General features: G+C 31.2%; 1 protein-coding gene across 1 annotated transcript in view; it reads left to right on the top strand.

Moving 5' to 3' along the window:
• The window catches only part of LOC106463386 (proteasome subunit beta type-4-like), a 32508-nt gene extending 13740 nt beyond the window's left edge, over positions 1–18768 (top strand). Inside the window, exons 5-8 of the mRNA XM_013923410.2 lie at positions 850–931; positions 4781–4900; positions 15285–15373; positions 18641–18768. Coding sequence (XP_013778864.1) covers positions 850–931; positions 4781–4900; positions 15285–15373; positions 18641–18653 — 304 coding nt within the window. The 3' untranslated portion in view covers positions 18654–18768. The remainder of the gene's footprint in view (positions 1–849; positions 932–4780; positions 4901–15284; positions 15374–18640) is intronic.
• The last annotated feature ends 531 nt before the right edge of the window (positions 18769–19299 follow it).

The following is a 19299-nucleotide window of genomic DNA, read 5'->3' on the forward strand; positions in this document are numbered from 1 at the left end:
CATCTGGAGAGGATTAACGATACAACAATGATTAGTGCTGGGTGATTAAAATCTATTACCTGTGTTCATTAGTATTCCATAAAATAAACTTTTAATCAAAATTATGATTAAATCAATAATATCAAAAAATAATCAACTAATGTTTCAGTTATTGTATTTGATTATTCCAATTATTAAGTAATCAAAAATTAACATTTAAGTCATTCAATGTCATAAAAATAATCAACTAACTGGAATAAAAATTTTTGGTTATTCCAACTACACAAGTAATTGAAATATTGACAAGGCTTAAGAATGGGCTATCTATACTCTGTCCATTGCGAGTATTGAAATCCCATTTGTAGCATTATAAGTTGTTTTGTTTTAGTGAACTTGTGTAAGAATAATCCTTTTTTATTTAGCCATCTCATGATTCATTAAACATATGTAACTGGGCAATAGAAAACAAATAATAGAGATGATAAATTTCTGTTATAAGATTCTCAAAAATGAGAGATTACGTTTGGATAATTAATGTCATTTCTTTTGCCACTTAAAAAATAATTTGATGTAATTTTAGAGATTAACTAAAACCAGTGTAATACAATTTTTACTTTATATGTAGTTTTGTGTTGTTTGAAGCACTAGTATTCATATCATCAGTTTAATAATGTACCAAAATCCTTGCATGTAACTAGGACTCATCACAATAATAGTATGATTTTGTTCCCTTCATTTTTTTTAATGGTACTGAACATTACCACTCATTTTATTATAATATTCCTAAGCGGGAAAACAGAATGTTTCGTTTACACAACAAAATTATATTAATGAAGTCACGCATAGTAATTTTGCTTTCATTTTCTTTAGGTTTCTTGGATATGTTGACAAACTAGGAACAGCGTTTGAAGCACCAACTATTGCAACAGGCTATGGAGCTTATATAGCACAGGTAAGGATAAAAATTTAAGCAAGAGATTGTGACAGTTTTGTTTTCACACTATTGTTTGTTTTGTAACCATATTAGCCAAATGTTTCAAAAACTTGTGTTCTTAATTACAGTAGAACCTCAACATTAAGGGCACCCTTCCGACTGCATCCAAATTCCTTCTATAGCAAGGTGCCCTTAATGACAAAAATGAGCCATGCAAAGCTGGATTCCATATTGATTGTACTAAGTTTCTGATCTTTAAGGCCCCCCATTTTGTATATGTAGGACATTGGTGTTCATGAGTTGCATGTTGCCATGACATGGAGTGTTGTCAACAGGTCTTATGAGGTGGATTAGCTATGCCATTTTTTCTTTATTATTGGTAACAAAGTTTCAAAGTGCTTCTCTTAAGAGTTTGAACTGCTAAACATTTATTTTCTGTTTATTTTACTGTCAATGACTGAAGTAGAAATCTGCTGAAAATAAAGCAGTAAGTCACTGCTTGTGTCATTAGACCGTTTAGGTGACACCGTAATATGATATTCTCGAGAGCAACAAAGCATGCACACAGAAATAGTAGGCTTGACCCATGCTCCGACAACACGATGTGGAATTGATCAGCTTATGTATCTTACAGTGTTTACAACAAGAATTTCCCAGAGTAATAAGATTGCTATGAAAACATTTATTAGTTTATTACAGTAAATGGTTCATAGCTTATCAAATGAACATCGCAAGTGTTTGAATATTATTCATCCTTCTGGGATGCTTGGAATTTAGCAGTATGCCATACATGTATGCAAAGATAACTGCTCACTTTATTGAGTGCCTATATAGACAGTGAGACTGAAGACACTGCCATTAATTCTGAATATCAAGGAGCTCATTATTGCAAAATTTATTTTGGTTATAAATAGAAGAAATAAGAAAGAGACTGAAAATGTCTGCACTTAATGGCTCAGTGCCTGTTTTTCAAGGTGTCTATTAATCAATGTTCTATTATACATAACAATATGTGTCATAGTTTTTTAAAAAGAATTTCAAACTAATAAGTATTTCTCATTTAAGTGTAGGTCTTGAATAAATCAAATTAAGAAATATCAGAAACACTCATGCAGTTAGAAAAGTGGGTGATTCGGCAGTAAATTTGATGAACTTTCATTTTCAATATTATGTTCTCACAAAGTGAGAGAAAATTACATATATCTCAGATGTATAATCAAAACTAGTTTACAATAAAGGGTGTTTAATACAAAGAATTTAAAAACAGACATTTTAGCCATGAACAATATTTTTTTCTGTCATTTATGGTTTCTTTTTTTGATCATAAGTTTCAAATGATAGGTTTACAGAACACTTTTGATAGATATATAATAACTTCATTTACGAAATTAGATGTGTGCTATTTAAAAAAGAAAACAATCAGGCATGCTTAGTTTCGATAATCTCAGGTAAAGAGTTATAAAAATGTCTGTTAGTAGTATCCATTTATGCATATGATTTTTTGGTTACATATTTCGACCAGATTTTATCTGTTAAAAGCAATGTAGATTTAACCACAGCCACATTCTGTTTGTGTCTGAAATCTAGGTGTTGTTTGTCTTTTTACAAGTTGGTAAAGAGTTTTAAGGTATTGGTCGTTATGATGTTGATATTACGTTGAAAGCCAGAACATATCAAAGTTTATGAAATCATTTAACTATAATTTTGATAAACATTTTATGCAAGAGAGATTATATCTTTTCACATAAGAATAGATAATTCACAGAATTTCCTGGGCAGGTGTTAACTGACTTAAAATAATTAGTTCTGCTATTATGTTTAATGTTAATATATCTTTCACAGGGAACTCAAATCCAGTTGTGTGCTAACACTATATAACCATCATCAGTTCAACTTAAGTTTGGTATAGATTTGCATATAGTGGTGGGACTTAAGCTATACAAAGTTGACATGGTTATGCAAGAAAAATAATACAAACGTGGTATCACATGTTACTAGGAGGTTATTACCAGACCCACACAGGATACGTGGGTGCCAATTTTTGACAGAAAAGTGCAGAGTACACTTAAGTACATAGAAAATATAGAAAAGTAGAGTTCCCATAGAGCTCAATGGATTCAGATTATACACAGAATTAGAGTATTGCCTATAGTCACACTGTAACAAATAAAAAAGCACTAGCATAATTATCCATTCTGATATGATATCTTACCTCCTCTCACAAAAAGCTTTCCTCGATTTATACTGCCCTCTATCAGTGAAATTTTCTCTCATCACTTGCCTTGATACTCCCACTTACTCTCATGTATGTTAACGTGAGATATCTGCATACTAACATGCAAATGATTATGCAGAACCCCCCAACAATAGGACTGACTATAATAACTAGTGCCCTCTCTAATCTTGCAGCTGTTAACCACTTCGAAATTAGTCAGATCAAACCAAACCATCTTGGAAGTAGGGAGGATGGGTGGGAAATGTGAGAGGACGTAAGTATCTATCGAAAATACATTTTAAGTTTAGGAAAATGTTAACTTCTGAAATGATATCTTATCTCTGCTCAGAAAAAGCTAGAATCCTACACTGAACAGCTGGAAGGCCAGTGAGAAGAAGAAATACTTTATCAGTTTAGGAAAATGTTAATGTTTCATAGTCGTGCATTTGCAGTGTTCGTTGCTGTGACAGTTGAATTTCTTGTTACACTTGTGCACAGACTGATACTTGCCAATATATTATTTTTCATACCCAATATATTATTTTCTGTGTGGTCCCAACAGTCTAGGTCTCTGGTGGTAGAGTCATGGTTTTGGGCATTTTTCCTGGCATATCTTGAGCCCATTGGTCCCTTTAGAATGTAGAATGAGTTCCGCAGCTTACCTCAGCATCATTTTTGATCAGGTAAATTCAATAATGTTTTGTGTGTACCTGATAAAGACAGCTACTTTCAAGACAACAATGTTTCTATTCACTATGCCTAAATTGTGCATGCATGTTTTGAGGAACATTTTGGAGACTTCTGCCATCTCCCATGGCTACCACAATCCCCAGATTTCAATCCAGTTGAATATCTATTGAATGAACATGGATGAAACGTTAGTATAGTATCTCATCTGCCTACCTCATTCCATGAATTGCATACAATATTAATAATGAATGAGGGAAAAGAATCCCTTAGGACACCTCTCATGCCCACCTTGTGGATTCTGTGTCACAAAATGTAATGATTGTTATTTGGGCAAAAGGTGACCCCAACATTATTAGGTATAGTTCCTAACAAGGTGTGCAGAACTTGTATAAATAGCATTCATAAAAACTAAAAATGTTTGTCATGGAACACTTACATTGAAAACACTTGTCTGTCTGTTTTGCTTTAATGTTTCTCTGGAACCTTAAATAGATAAACATGGCTATCTGTATTCTATTTAAACTTTTTTTCCCACCCAGTAGCATACTGTCATAAAAATATATGTAATTATATATATATAATTACTTATATATGTAATTATGTCTCCATGTGTTATATTCTTCAGTAACAGTTCATGAAATGGAAGTGTTTAAGAAGCCCATCATCAAATGATGGCATAAGTTTCTAAACAAAAAAAAGTTAATGTTTCAGTTGTTTTTTATGATTAGGGCTAAGAAACAAAGAAGACTACATCATCCTTTTCTTTTGTTGAAATATGATAGGGTTGCAAAACAAAATGGTTATTGAGGGCAACAATTGTACAAATGCTCTGTATATTGGATGTGTTATTGACATTAAATTTGCACTGTATTCAGTTCTATTTCTTGTGGCAGTAAATTACATTACTGTAATGTTGTAGCCAGTTGAGTAGTGTTATGATAAAGTGTTTTTTTTTGTTGCAGCCTCTTTTACGAGATCACTGGGAAAAGAACAAGGGAAAACAAACAGTAGAAGAGGCACGGAATCTAATACTTTCATGCTTAAGGATTCTGTTTTATCGTGATGCACGTTCCCTTGATAAAGTATGTCTATTTCTTATTTTTAAATATATAAACTGAGATGAAAAACATTCACATTTCAGTGGAATCATTCCAATTTCTAATCCCAGATTATGGCATTGCAATCATACCCTTTAATTTACATTTATATATATCTGTGTGTGTGTGTGTATTTATCTTATGGTTTTAATATAATACAACTCAGTAAGTTTGTTTTGGGGGTTATATGAAATAACACAAGTTGAAATCATAGTCATTTAAGCATTTGTAATTCTGTAGCTGTTCTGAAACCAGACTCGGATGCTTTTATAATACTGAATAAAACTTCAGCCATTCAGGAATCATATTGATAGTTAACCTATCTAGATTTTGAGACATGTATATATTAATTTGATAAGTAAGATGTTGAAATAAAAACCAAGAATGTATGTCCAAAAACAGCATTGGAGAAAGATTTTCATATCTAGACACTACCGTTACAACAAAATGCATTGAAACAAAATAGATTAAACATTTATGTAGAAGTTTTCTACTCCAATGATACCTATTAGCCCTATTAAAAGGCTTAGCAACCTATGTCAAGCAGCAACCGAGTACAAAGATCATAACAAGAAGAGACAATTGTTTGCTTTACTTCTTCACTTACTGTTCTATGTTTAAGAACTTGTTTGTAAGTAGTAATAATCTATATAGATATATAATTTATAATAATTGAAATGTGACTGTATTTTACAAAATACCAGTCCACTAAAACACAGTGAAGACAAGCTAATTTGTAAAGACTAAATGTCAGTTTTATAATATTGGATACAGTAACATGAGTGCACGTGCACTGCATCATTGTGACTTCTGTATTGTTAGCCAGGTACGACTATAAATTTATAATGTTATGAGATTTAAATTTTTTATACTAAACATTTGTGTTTTCGTGTTATAATCTGTAGTCATTGTAGAACGAAAAAACATAATTTATATTTTTTTCCTAATTTTGTATGGTGGTTATGAGGTCAATCAAATTGACAGACCCCCATGTAGTTGAAGTAGAGAAAATAACTGACAAAATATAAAGTTTTACTGAAAACGAACATTTGAAATGTACTTAGAAGATTTTATAGATTACACAAATAATATTTGAGATTTTTTGGAACGAAGAATAGTATTTTAATAATGACATGAAAATTATTTTGCATTCAGACTAGTAATGAAACAGACTCGATATTTTCACAAACAATTGTTTAGTGAAAATATTTCATTAAAAAAATCTGATTTCTTGTGTACAAAAGACTTTGAATCATTACTAAATGTCTACCAACTTGTGTGAAGATACATGTACAGCATTAAAATGTGTGCAAATGTGTATACGAACTTGAGTATTTTATACTGAGCCTATCCTGAAAGAGTTAAAGTAAAGGTGAAAATAAACAAAAAATTAAACACAACAATTTCAGTATAAGATGAAATTGCATTCTGATACAGAACTCTGACAACCCTAACATCAAAGTACCACAAAAATAAGGAACACAAAGAAAAAAAACTACAAAATAACAAATTTCATGTAAGTTTAATAGCTTAGACCATGATCTAAATTAAATGTGAAAATAATGAAAAAGATCAAGCACAACAATTAAAAGTAATGTCCTGATATGAAACTCTCGCCAAGTATGGTTGCTATAGATACCTAAGTGAAAACCATGCATTTTGTATGTTTTACACTGTGGACTTAAGCACTGTTCATGTTAGGAAAACAAATGCATAACTTAAATCATTACTTTGTGCTCAGATTCTGATTCTTTTTAGGATGCCAGTTAACATCAATTAAGGCTCATATGTCTGTGTAAATGAATAAAGGTGTTATTTTAAGTAATGCAAAAGTATGTGTGTCCATTTGTTTTTGTTTTTTTGTCAACTCTTTGATAAGGTCCGGTTATCCTTAAGATAAGCCAAAGCTCAAAATAAAAATATAAATCAAAAGTTTAATCATTATAAAACATATCTGTAATTTTCATTGCATGAAACATGACTTAATTTTTATTTCAGTAGCTGAGACATAATCTTCAGACATCCAGATATATTATTGTTTTGTTTTTGTTGTTGTTTTTGATCTTTTGAATTTTTGTTAAAAATAAAAAAAAATTTTTACAAACTTATTTTGTTTGGAATTCTGCTTACTGAGTAGATGGTACCAGTAGGTATGTTTTTTAAGAGTGTATAGTTTAGTGTAGTTTCAACATTTGGGTAATTATGTGGCTCAGGATCCAGAAGTCTGCTTATTAACAGATAAGTACAATAAATTGCTCATTATAAGTAAGATATTGTTAAGTGAAATATATGAGTGCTTTGTTCCAAACAATATTTTATGGTTACAAGTTCTCAAAAGTTGAAAGTGTTCTTAACATTTTAGTGCTTAAATCATGGTAATGAAATATCTCTGTTGTTTCTTAAGCATATTAACTTTTCACATTCCTAGAGAATTTTATGTATGTTTTATTTCATGTTTGAATAGAATTGTTTAACATTTGTTTAACAACAAGTAAAAGCATGAAATGGTCTATTCTTTCATTGGGGCATAATCAGTGTCAGCTACAAATACGAAGAATTAAATTGTGGCAGAATGCTACAAGTTCTTCAAATATCTATAGAATGATAGGTTTCTTTTTTGTGAGTGTAAATCACTTAAATACACCATTTCGATTTTCATGTTTGTTGTGTATGAAACTGTTAAGTACAAAATGTACCTGAGGCATTAAACTTTTAATATAAAAATTTCAGTTAAAAAATTTTGAACTTAAATTAAGGTAAACATTTAAAGCTGTTTTACAAACGACAGGAGTAAGGTCACATAGGAGTAAGAATGACATTTCTTATGTTAATCATACAGAGTTAAAATAACTAACAAGCTTTCCTCAGCTTAACACGCACTAACCCTAATAAGTGTACAATATGTATCTACAGAGGATGTAACTTATTAATTTTAAATAGATGATTTCATCCTGAAATTGAAACAGTTGAAAGACCTGTTATCATGAACTACAATAGTGGTTCATAATAGGGATTGTAAGGAATTGCACAAAACCCTAATAGAACTTTGGAAAAATAACACCTTAAATAATACAGATACTGTTGAAACAACACTTTAAAACATTTACTATTGACTTCTAAGGCTGTACATATATAAAAATGCATAAAATACACACATGTTAGACTTATATAGAGAGAATTTAGTTACATGGAAACTATAAATGCTCTATATTCTCAAACAAATCTCCAGATGCAGTTCAACATTTTACACTTCCAACTAATGCGATCAAATAATCAATAGTTACAGTAAATCATCATGAACCATATCAGCTATTTACTAGCTATGTTTATTATCATTACAATGTATAAAGTTAGGTACCATATCAAGTAATCCTTTTTCCGTAGTTGAGGGGAAAAAAAGCCAACAAGATAAATAAAAAATTCTGAATTTAGAAACCTGCAAATAGGGATCATAAAAAAGTAAAGAAATAAGGCTGGAGGTACTATAGACATTATTTACTCAAACTACAAATCCATATTTTGATTCCACCAAATGTAATTCTAGGTAACAGCATGTAGCCAAAACAGGGTTTGTAGTTTGAGTAAATAATGTCTACAGTACCTCCAGTCTTGTTTCCTTGTTTTTTTATGATTCCTATTTGTAGGTTTTTAAATTCCTAATTTTTTATTTATCTTATTATAAAATCTATGATATTTAATTTAATATGATGAATAAAATTACACCTGGTTAAACTTGCAAACTCTGAATTTTTCTGTTAAAGTGACTCAGTTGCCAAATATGTTTGATTCTTGTACTTTATACACTTTGTGTATTATGTGAGGTCATAAGCTCTGTCTAAGACATTAGCTTTCTAAAATCCAAAATGATTATCAGTTGAATATTTTATTTTTATTTTTTGAGTAACAAAACATATCATTAATCGGGGTTTGCTTATTCATTTATTAGTCCATTCTAATTGTAGTTTTGCTGAGAAATGTCATACCCAGGTTCATACCGCTATTAGTTTAGATCTTGAACTCTAGGAGCATCTTATTGATAGTATGTGATATTAACTCTTCATAGTCTCATTCTAATTCGATGACGAGGAACCCACTTTGAGAATAATAATGGCTGAAGATGGCTTGAATGAGTAATGAAGAAAAACTTTAATATAAGTTTAACATAACAGCAAATTTACAACGTTTCGACAAGGTACCAAGTTTTTCTTCATTACCCATTCAAGCCATCTCCAGCCATTAATAGTCTCATTCTGTTCAATAATAGTGGTATTCCTGTTAAATATTTTACCTGAAAAGATTACTGGACCTTATGTCTATTCAGCTCTGTGTATGGGCTCAATCATTTTAACCGACTTTATAACCATGAAACTATACATACTATAATTGTGATTGTACTAAGTGTGTCTTTGTGACATTTGACAAATGTTTAGTAAACATTTCAAGTCTGTTTAACACAAAAAACTACTAAAGATTTGTCTGGAAATTTATGAAGCCTTTAACGAGTCATTCTGAGTGAAAGGTAATATTCATGTTAAGACAGCGAGTTATGATTTGTGGTAAAAAGCATGAGCACAATAAGTTACAAAATGATTTTTAGCTTTAGTCTCAGTTCCGTGACCACATTAAAAGTGGTAAGATACATTACTCCACCTGTCAATATGATTGTTGATTGCATATATGGCACCTTTGGAAGAGTCTGTACTTGTAAGCAGCATGGATATGTTTTGATATTTTAAACATTTCAGAATAGGTTTTTGATTATTTTTAGCTGTCCAATTTGTATAGTCAATCCAAAGGGAAAATCCATTACTTAAGAAGTTTGTTGTGACATAAAAGACAGTTTAATTTAAATATTATTGATTAATTTATTTTTGTGAGTGAATATTGTATTATTGTTTAGTTTTTGTTTTACTAAGAGTTAAAAGCAAACGATTGTAGGAAATTTTGTTAATAATTCATTGATGTTGAGACTATCGAACATCACATGCAATACATTGACATCAAGAATATAGAAGGCGGGCAGATGATTAGGTGATAAAATATAAATAGTGAGACAGACAATAGCAGACAGATAAAACAAAAAAAAGAGTAAAGTCATAGGCCAAGGAAAAGTTCAGCATGAAGTTAATTACCTTAGAAGTGATAGGCGTAATGATTGACATAGGCTTAACATTTAATATGTTAGATTAAGACTAACAGTAGAAAAGGAGATAAGAATAATAATTTATTCCGTCAAAGTGTGGTTCTAAAGTAACTGAATCGGCCTGAATACACTTTGACAAAAGGAACAGAAGATATCTTGAAGAAAGAAGACCAATCAATTACGGTAACTCGTGCCACAATTGTAAGTAAATCACACACAGAATACTAGTGTGATAGTAATAGAGAAGATAGTTCAGTTTGTCAACTGCAATTCTAGAGTGGTTGAATAGGCCTAAGTGGACTTTTGACAAAAAGAAGAGAACTACATATATAATGTTTATGATATGCCTATAATATCTATAGTGTGAAGATATTGTTGTACATACGTTTAACATGTTTCGAATATATATATATAATTTTGAAAACAAGTGAAGTGCATGCTGTTTGTTTATTTATGAATTTATTGCTAACAAGTCACAGACACCAACTGTAGAGGAATCCTAAGCTCAACAATGACAAAGTATATATTTATACTATTAAGAAGTATAAGTAAAAGCCTTTTAATTTGACAATTGGCAAAAAAGAATATATCTATTTTAAAATTCTGACAAAGTTGCACCTTAGAAATTGTTTCCTTTGATGAATAATGTGATAAGAAAGATTTAAGTTCCTTAGTTATTTCTGATGCAATCCCTGATGCTTAAGTTATTCCTACTTTCCTTTATCAATGATATTAAAAGTAACTCTACTGAACTAATCACAACTGAGTAGAGTGGAAATTGCCTAGAGTACTTTTAGAGATTTGTTTTTAACGTTGTTCTGGTGTAAATAATCGTTAAACAGGAAGGCATAATACTTTAAGGGTAGATGTATTTAACACACACATACCTTTTTATGAAGTCTTTTTTTGACAATTATCAGAAACTGGTGTGTTACAGAAATGGGAGTTACTGTTTGTAGCTATTGGATTGTTTTGTTAAAGGTGTCAGTTTTGAGACTTCATTGGTTCTAAAGATAAGGTTGGAGTTGGAATAATATTATAAAAATCACGAATAATATCTGGATTTTTGTGATAGCTGAGTATAGATGAAGTAACATTGATGTTATAATCACTAGTTCTTTTTGGACTTATTTAAAATAGACATCTTCAGATCAGTCTGAAAGATATTAGTTCTGAATTTAAATCTTGTAAAGCAGTGACAACAGCAGTCATAGATCTACAGTTATTTTACTTTGAAACCAAACTGTCAGCATGTATGGTTGATTTTTCCTTCTCTGTTTGTTTGCTGTTCTTAAATGGTTGTGCAATTTATGGGAATAGTAAAAAAAATATTATTTTCCACTTAGTGGGTTATAAAAAAAATAAAGTGCACAATTAACAATTTTGAGATGGGTCAGGAGTGAAAGGCCATGTCATCTCTTTTGTTGACTCGCATTCAAAATTTTATTGAACTAATATTTCATGAATTTATGTCAATAATTTTGGTATCAAACTAGATTATAATTATAATTTTAGCATTATACATTTCTCAATTTAAAAGTAAATATGAAAATAATGCAGTTAAACATCGTTTTTGTGTGTCATGTGGTATGTTGAATGCAGCACTAATTCAAATTATATGTTTGTGAAGTCAAAATACTAAGTCTATAGTTTCATATGAATTAGTAACTCAAATTACCCATGTTGACAAGCTAGAATATAAAATAAGAAGGTCTTATCTTTTGTCTTTTCTAAGATATAACTCACAGTGGCACCCCACTCACCTCTTTCTATTTTTGGAAATGCTCCCTTATATACCCTTACTTCTATATATGACATGAATAACCAAATGGAAGCTCAGAATGTCCCCCTAGTGGCTTTCTCAGCCATTTTAAATTCTTAGGAAGCCATTTCTTTCTTTTGAACCAAGATTTAAAGGAGGTAGGGTGTGTCTTTAGTTTGCTTGAAATTTCATATTTTTTAGACTGAAATACATCTTAGTTACTAAGCTTGATAAATTATAGTGGAATTCTATGGTATTGATGTAGTAATTTGTGATTTTTTAGTTATTCAAATGTATATATATAGAACCTAAAAAAATTGTTTTGTTTCATATCTTCCACATGCAAAATTTTTAAAGGCTTAGCAACCTATGTCAAACAGCAACCAAGTACAAAGGTCATTACTAGAAGAGATAATTGTTTGCTTCTTTATTTACTGTTCTATGTTTTAAGAAAAATAAGTTTAAGAAATTATTTCAAAATAGCAATAATCTATATACATATATGATGTATAATAATTGAAATGTGACTGTATTTTACAAAATACTAGTCTACTAAAACACAGCTGAGACAAGTTACTTAGTACAGACCAAAGGTCAGTTTATGTTATTTGATATAGTAACATGAGTGCACGTGAGCCACGTTATTGTACCTTCTCTATTGTTAGCCAGGCACAGCTGAAAGGTCAACATAATAAAAATAATAAATATACATAAATGTTATGAGATTTAAGTTATTTAATCTAAACATTTATGTTTTTTGTGTTATAATTTGTGTTCATTCTAGAATGAAAGAGGAATAATTTACATTTATTTCCTTATTTTTTATGGTGGTTGCAAGATTGGTCAAATCTACCGATTCCATATAGAGATTAATTACTGAAAATAACAGATAAAATATAAAGTTTTTTCTTAAGAGATGATTGATAACTATCTGGACATTATAAAAATTTTGCATGTGAAATTTGAAATTTTTCTGATGCATAAAAGTATTTTTAATCTTAAAATGAAAATTACTTTGCATGACAGATAGGCAACATATGGAAAGAAAAAAAAAGGCATGAGAAAAACATTGCTTTGCAAACCTTAAGACTTAATAATAATAAAAAAAATTCATATTTTGTGTATGAAAGCATTGTAATGTTTACTGATAATCTACAACATCTTATTGACATTCGCTTACTAATTTAAAAGTTATAGCATGAAAACTATAACAAGCACGAAATGGTTACGAGGTCGGTCCAAATAACTGAGGCCATGCTGAAAGAGTTAAGACATGGGTTACTAGATAGAGTTCGTAATATACCACATAAAGAACTAAATTCAAATAGTAGATCAACTTAAGGAAACAGTGACAGGAAAACAGATCACAAGATGTGTGTGTTTGTGACAATTGCTTGAACATATGCAAGAAGTAGATTCTTCATTTCCTACTTTATTCCTCTGGCTTATCCTTTGTTGTAGAATAGCAAAGACTCAAGCAAGTTGCTCTGTCATGTTAGAATTGATAGTTGCTTTGTTATATGGAAGTATGCTCACTTAGTACTTAAGGAATGTTTGTCTTTTGATCCTCTCTAAAAATTATTGAAAAAAACACCATAACCAACTTTTTAGTTCTTGGTTATGGTCTTTTTCGTGAAATGTACCACTTAGTGTCTGGTTTAGTGCTTCAGGGGTGTGTTCATATATAGGTATATCTGTGTGTGTTGCTTATTGTGATCATTAGGGTGAGCCAGAATAAAGACCACCCCATGAAACTTTGTTTTTTTTCCTGCATTGTTTGGTATTATTGCTTTATTTTTCTGCTGTCTTCCTGTTTTAATGGTTTTTTTCCTGAATTGTAATAATTGATAATATATGATTTTTTTGAGTCACTCATTATTGTGCAAGAGTGCATTGTCAGAAGTAGTGTTTTCTTTACTATCTGGTTACACTTTCTGTTCAAAAAAGAAAGGGTGAGTGTGGGTGGGGGGTTAGTGTTGTTTTAAAACTAAGATGAAATAAAAGTTATTTAATTTAAAATTTTGTTACTTGGTCCATTCTGTTGATTAGTAAACAGAGTTATTGTTCTTTTCACTGGACAATCATAACACCTACATAGTTCCTACTGAACTTGACTCAGAAGCCCCTTTTTGGTTATCTTCTTATAGTGGTGTATCAGTTGAGGGCTGTGATCATTAATTCAGATTATGAAAGGTGGTTTAACTAACTCGGCAATTTCCTCCCATATCCCTAGTCCCCCTCACTTTGACAGACATCTTCTGGATTGATATGTGAACCATATCGGTTTGTTTTACTGTTATCATTGATTTTCTTACCGGTTGTAACCATTCCAAAACTTCACTCTGAAATATCATTCAACATTGTTTTGTTGTTTTTTTTCATCTGACTTTCTTTTGTGGTCTGATATACTCTTAATGTATCATATAATTCAGGTGACCTAGGGCTTTTGTAGTCCCATTGGCACTTTCAACACTTGTCTATTCTGGCCTATGGATATAATGTGAAAGATTCAAGGCATGTTGTAAACATACTTTCAGTTAAGTACATGTGTTCACATGTCAGCTGTCCCAACATTTCTGTAATTTTTTATGACTGGGTGTGATATTTTTTCTTTATTTATTGTAGGTATAATTTGGTTATATTTTATATTTAATTGGACTGAGGCTAAAAGAAGTTATCCTTACTTCAACTGTTAGACAAAACTTGGATCTAAGTTTAACTGGTATAATCTGGACATGTCATTATTTTTGGTTTATGGTTAGTTAACTCAAATTGTGTAACAGAATCACTTATTAAAAGAAGGGTGTTGATCAAAGATGGTGAGATTGTTGTTTTTTTGTTGTTGTTGTGAAATGTTTTCATGAATCACATTTTAATTTTCCTATGCATACAAGTAAGAAAAGTAACCACAGTATCTCTTTCGTATAACATCTTCAATATATCAATCAGATGTAATACTTTTAATAGAAGAAACATTTGATCTGTTTTGAGCTACGAATACACTTCAACTGACTAACACTTATTCTAATGTTTCTAGTATTGCTTAATTTTATTTTGTCGTTCCAATGAATTTTCCTTGTTAGTCAATAAATTCTATGCGAATTACAAGTTTTCATTTTTCTTTCTCTCCTGAAATTACTTTTGAACTTTGCAGAAGATGAAATGAGATGATTCTAAAATGTTCAATGAATGTACATTTTACAGTTTCCTTAATTTTTATTGTTCGTTACTGAATTAAGCTAATTTCTGTACTTCACTATAATTTTCCATCCATGAAATAATTATTGTATTTTACTTAAAAATGATATGTTAAAAATGGATAAGAAAATATTTATCGATATGTAGGAATGTCCTCCAGAGATAAGACACTTAAGGATTTTGGTGACTAACTTTGTTTACATGTGGTCACCTGTATTTTCAGGGTTTATGGATATTGTTATATTATTTTATTTTTTCCTCATTAGTATCAAATTGCTACTGTCACAAAGGATGGAGTAACAATTGAAGGCCCATTGGTTTTGGACACCAGCTGGGATATAGCAGATGTTATAAGGTAATAACTTGTTTATCACTTGAGAGTTAGCAGGTGTTTACTGGTATGCCTAGTATGTTTGATATCAGTCCAGCATTAGTAGATAAAAACTTAATTTAAGTTTAAGGTGGTAGTTGCTTTGTTATAGCAGATGTAAAAACATTTGCAGTTATAGAAGAATTATAGATCTATAACACTAAGAAACACAAGTGTATTTTCAGAAAAAAATTGAAAATACAGTGGCTCTGTTAATTAATATATTTCTAAGCCATAGTGTCTATTAGACTGCAGATAATGACCATTTGAGTTGAATAGCAGTTAATTTTATTACTTTGTATCTATTTGGATAAAATAAATGGAATTTATCTAAGTAAAATCTGTCGTGTAACAAGCTAACTTTTGGGAGGTAGTATTTTGTTTTTAACCCTTAAACTGCTGATCAAATATTTCTAGCCACCACTATCATGTGTGCCAAAAATATAAAAGTTAAAATTGTTTTAATTTACCTTACAGAAATATAAGTATATATGAAAACAGACAAACACTGTAAGTGGGCTACTTTCACTTTGGCATGCTCATAAAGTCTTGCCTTGGGTTGCCCAGAACTTCATCTTCTGTACCTGGATCATGGATATTACATATCATAGTGGGGTGTGTATTGCTTGTCTACACTTTTATAATGTTCTAGGATACATTGGGACACTATAATTTACACTATACTTAGTTTTTTGCACCTTATGAGCATTTACATGAAAGCACAGCCCAAAAGATACACACTTTAACGGAATAAGTTTTACTTACAAACTTATATTTTTATCTTCAACTTACAGTTTATTATACACTATTTACACTTTCATCACTTCAGTGTGTGATGTTTTCAATATTTTTTTAGCGTATGTTAATCCCTAAAACAGTCTCCAACACACAGTGGCACTTCACATTCCTTGCACATGTGTGTAGTGAGCTTTCTCTTCTGCTAGTAGAGGACAGTGTGCATGCAGACCTAATACTAACATTGTACACTTTTCCTGAATGCAATAGCTAGCAACTGTACTACATAGTGATGACTGATCATGTTCATAACACAAAACCTGTTTGTCAAGTCTACATGGGAGCTTCTACAACCACTGTGAGTAGCCACAGGAGTCCCATATAGTGCCAGGAGCCGGTACACCATGTTGTGACTAAATTCACAAAGACATATTTTTACTTATTTTCACTAGGTACAAGGTATAGGCATTGAGTATGGAGGCATCCACTAAATAAAAAAAAGAGTTTCTTGTACCATTTGATGCACTTTTGTACACATTCCACTGATGCTACTATCACGTCTGACTTGTCCACCAGCTGCATGTTATATGTATAATCAAACACCACATCTGGCTGCATAATTTTCTCATTACTGCTGAAGTGAACTTTTCCACTGTCTACCATTTTTCCTTTGTACGCTATCATCAACATACTCTTATCGTGCCATTTTATTGCCAGCACTGTGTCTGTCTTCCACAGTTGGCAACTTACAGGCTGAATACATGCAGGGAAGTCTGGCATAAATGTTTGCTTTGCCTGCACTGTACCACAAACACCATTGTTATTGTCAAAGAGATATTGGCAGAGAGAAGGTGATGTGTACCAATTGTCTAGGTACAAAATATGACCTTGCCCCCAAAACCTGTTCATCATTGTCTTGACCACAACACCCAACAGTCCAAATAGGTCTTTCTGTGGAATGTTTGTGGCCTTACTCATGTAAAAAATCATGTCAAGAATCATCTCTGTTTTACAGTCATAAAGCATGAATAACTTTAGGTCAAAATGGTGTCATTTACTGGGAATGTATTGCTTGATACTGACACAGCCTTTGAATAAAACAAGATTCGTCTGTGACAACTTCTGAAAAAGCATGAAGGTTTTGGTGCACTTGTTCTTGATGTATATGAAAACGTATTTCTTGTTTTACACAGTCAGTCACTAACATCAATGGTCTCATTCACTGCCATGTGCAGAAAGCAAAGAAGTATATATCATGTGCCAGATATTTATTAAATACTTCTGTGTTTATCAGAGCACCTGTTTTCCAATAATCTTTGATGTGCTTTTTCAGCATGTGACGTAAGCATAATGAAAGTCAAGAGGGTATAAAAGTCACTTATAACAGTGTCTCTCCACGTCTGCATTCTAGAAAAAGGTGGTATAGCTTCAATGTCTTTACAAAATTGATAGTATTTGTTTGTTTCACTTATAATATGGTTCACAAGAGTTCTGTCAAAGAATAGTTGGAAGTAGTTTATCTCGTAGTACTCTTCAGTTATTTGTACATTGTTGTGTAGAACAAAAGGGTTATTGGACACATAATTACTGCCCTTACACCAGACAAAGCGTTGTCCTTACTGAGGAGTTGCTGGGTCATCTCTCTTGGGACAGCTTATGGCAACACCAGAGAGCCCAGCATGCACCCCAGCCAAACTCTCCCTGCTCTTACTCAATAACTCCATATCCATTAAATGCACATCACTCTCTACTACCTCCTCCTGTACAATGAATTCTGGGCCAGAATCATCTAAAGAGTTTCTCCATCATAATACTTATCTAACATCTTAGTAATTTTGGTCGGTGTTAAGGAGGGGGCGAGTTTACACTTCAAACCAGTTCGAGAAGTCAAAGGATGTGGTTCTACCATGGTTATTAGCTTGGAACTAAGGATTCTATGGTTACTTGGTACTTACAAACAAATGCACACACTATCCCTGTAGTGACAAGGCGGTAAAGCATATATCATAAATTGACAATATCAGCAGTTTGTAGTAAATCCTCATTTGACGATAATGGCAGTCTAAGGGTTAAAAATGTGATTTTTTTTATTATTGATGTTTATTAAGAGTATGTGTTTATTAGAATTTTGATTTTATAAGCTTTGAAATGTAATTATTTTTTTCAATTCTAGTAGCTTTAAAACAGCCAACATATAATTTGTTTTGTCAGAGCTTACATAAGTATAAAATAGCCTACCACCATGAGGTTAGTAAAGACAAGATAAGAGACATATATAAAATCAAGTGTCGATTCACGAGATTAGTTGTACATAATGGAAAATATTTATTTATTAAAAAGAACATATGAATTTGCTGATTAAAATGTAACCTGTGTTGAGGTTAACCTAATACTAGTTTTATATGTAAAGAATTAGATCGATATCATATGCTGTTTTTTCATTTAATTATATTTATCTGTAATGTTTCAGAAGTCATGTATTTTTTTTAATGAAGATGTATAACCATTATATTACAGAGGCTACGAGTGAACTGAAGAACAAGATGGACTTCTTATTCAATAAAAGAATTGAGGACTTGTATAATCACATGACTTATAGCATGTATAAGTTAAAATGGGAATAAATTTTCAGACAAAATCTAAAATAAGCTTCTGTGACATTCTTAAATTAGTTATTTGTATTATGGTTAAAAAAAGATTATTTTTAAAACAATTATGGTTTAGCTACATAAAATGCTAACACCACTTGCTTTACACATCTGGTACACATCATGAGGCTGCAGTGTGTACTGAGTATTAATACATGACATCAGAACAAGAGTGTGTTAGTAATTTCATGTAGAAAAATTCTTATATATAAATATTTTAGTACAAATATGTAGTTTCACAGAGAAATTCAACTTATGCATAAGCTTTATCCAAGTGACATATAAGTATGGTATCATCTTGTTAATGGTAATCTGTATGAAATTTCTAATCAACAAGAGACTCAATACTATTTTCAAAATAGAGACATATTATGTCAACTCTGAAAACTTCAAAAACAAGCTCACAAAAGTTGTTCCATATTTTCACCAAAAAAAAAATTGTAGATGCTTCAATAACTTTCTTGAAACTGGTAACACCTCCCTGTTTTCCAAACCTCTTGGTTTTGTTTGTTTGTTAGTTTCGGAGGA

The sequence above is a fragment of the Limulus polyphemus genome, unplaced genomic scaffold (genome assembly GCF_000517525.1).
Source record: "Limulus polyphemus unplaced genomic scaffold, Limulus_polyphemus-2.1.2 Scaffold1391, whole genome shotgun sequence".
Lineage (NCBI taxonomy): Eukaryota > Metazoa > Arthropoda > Merostomata > Xiphosura > Limulidae > Limulus > Limulus polyphemus.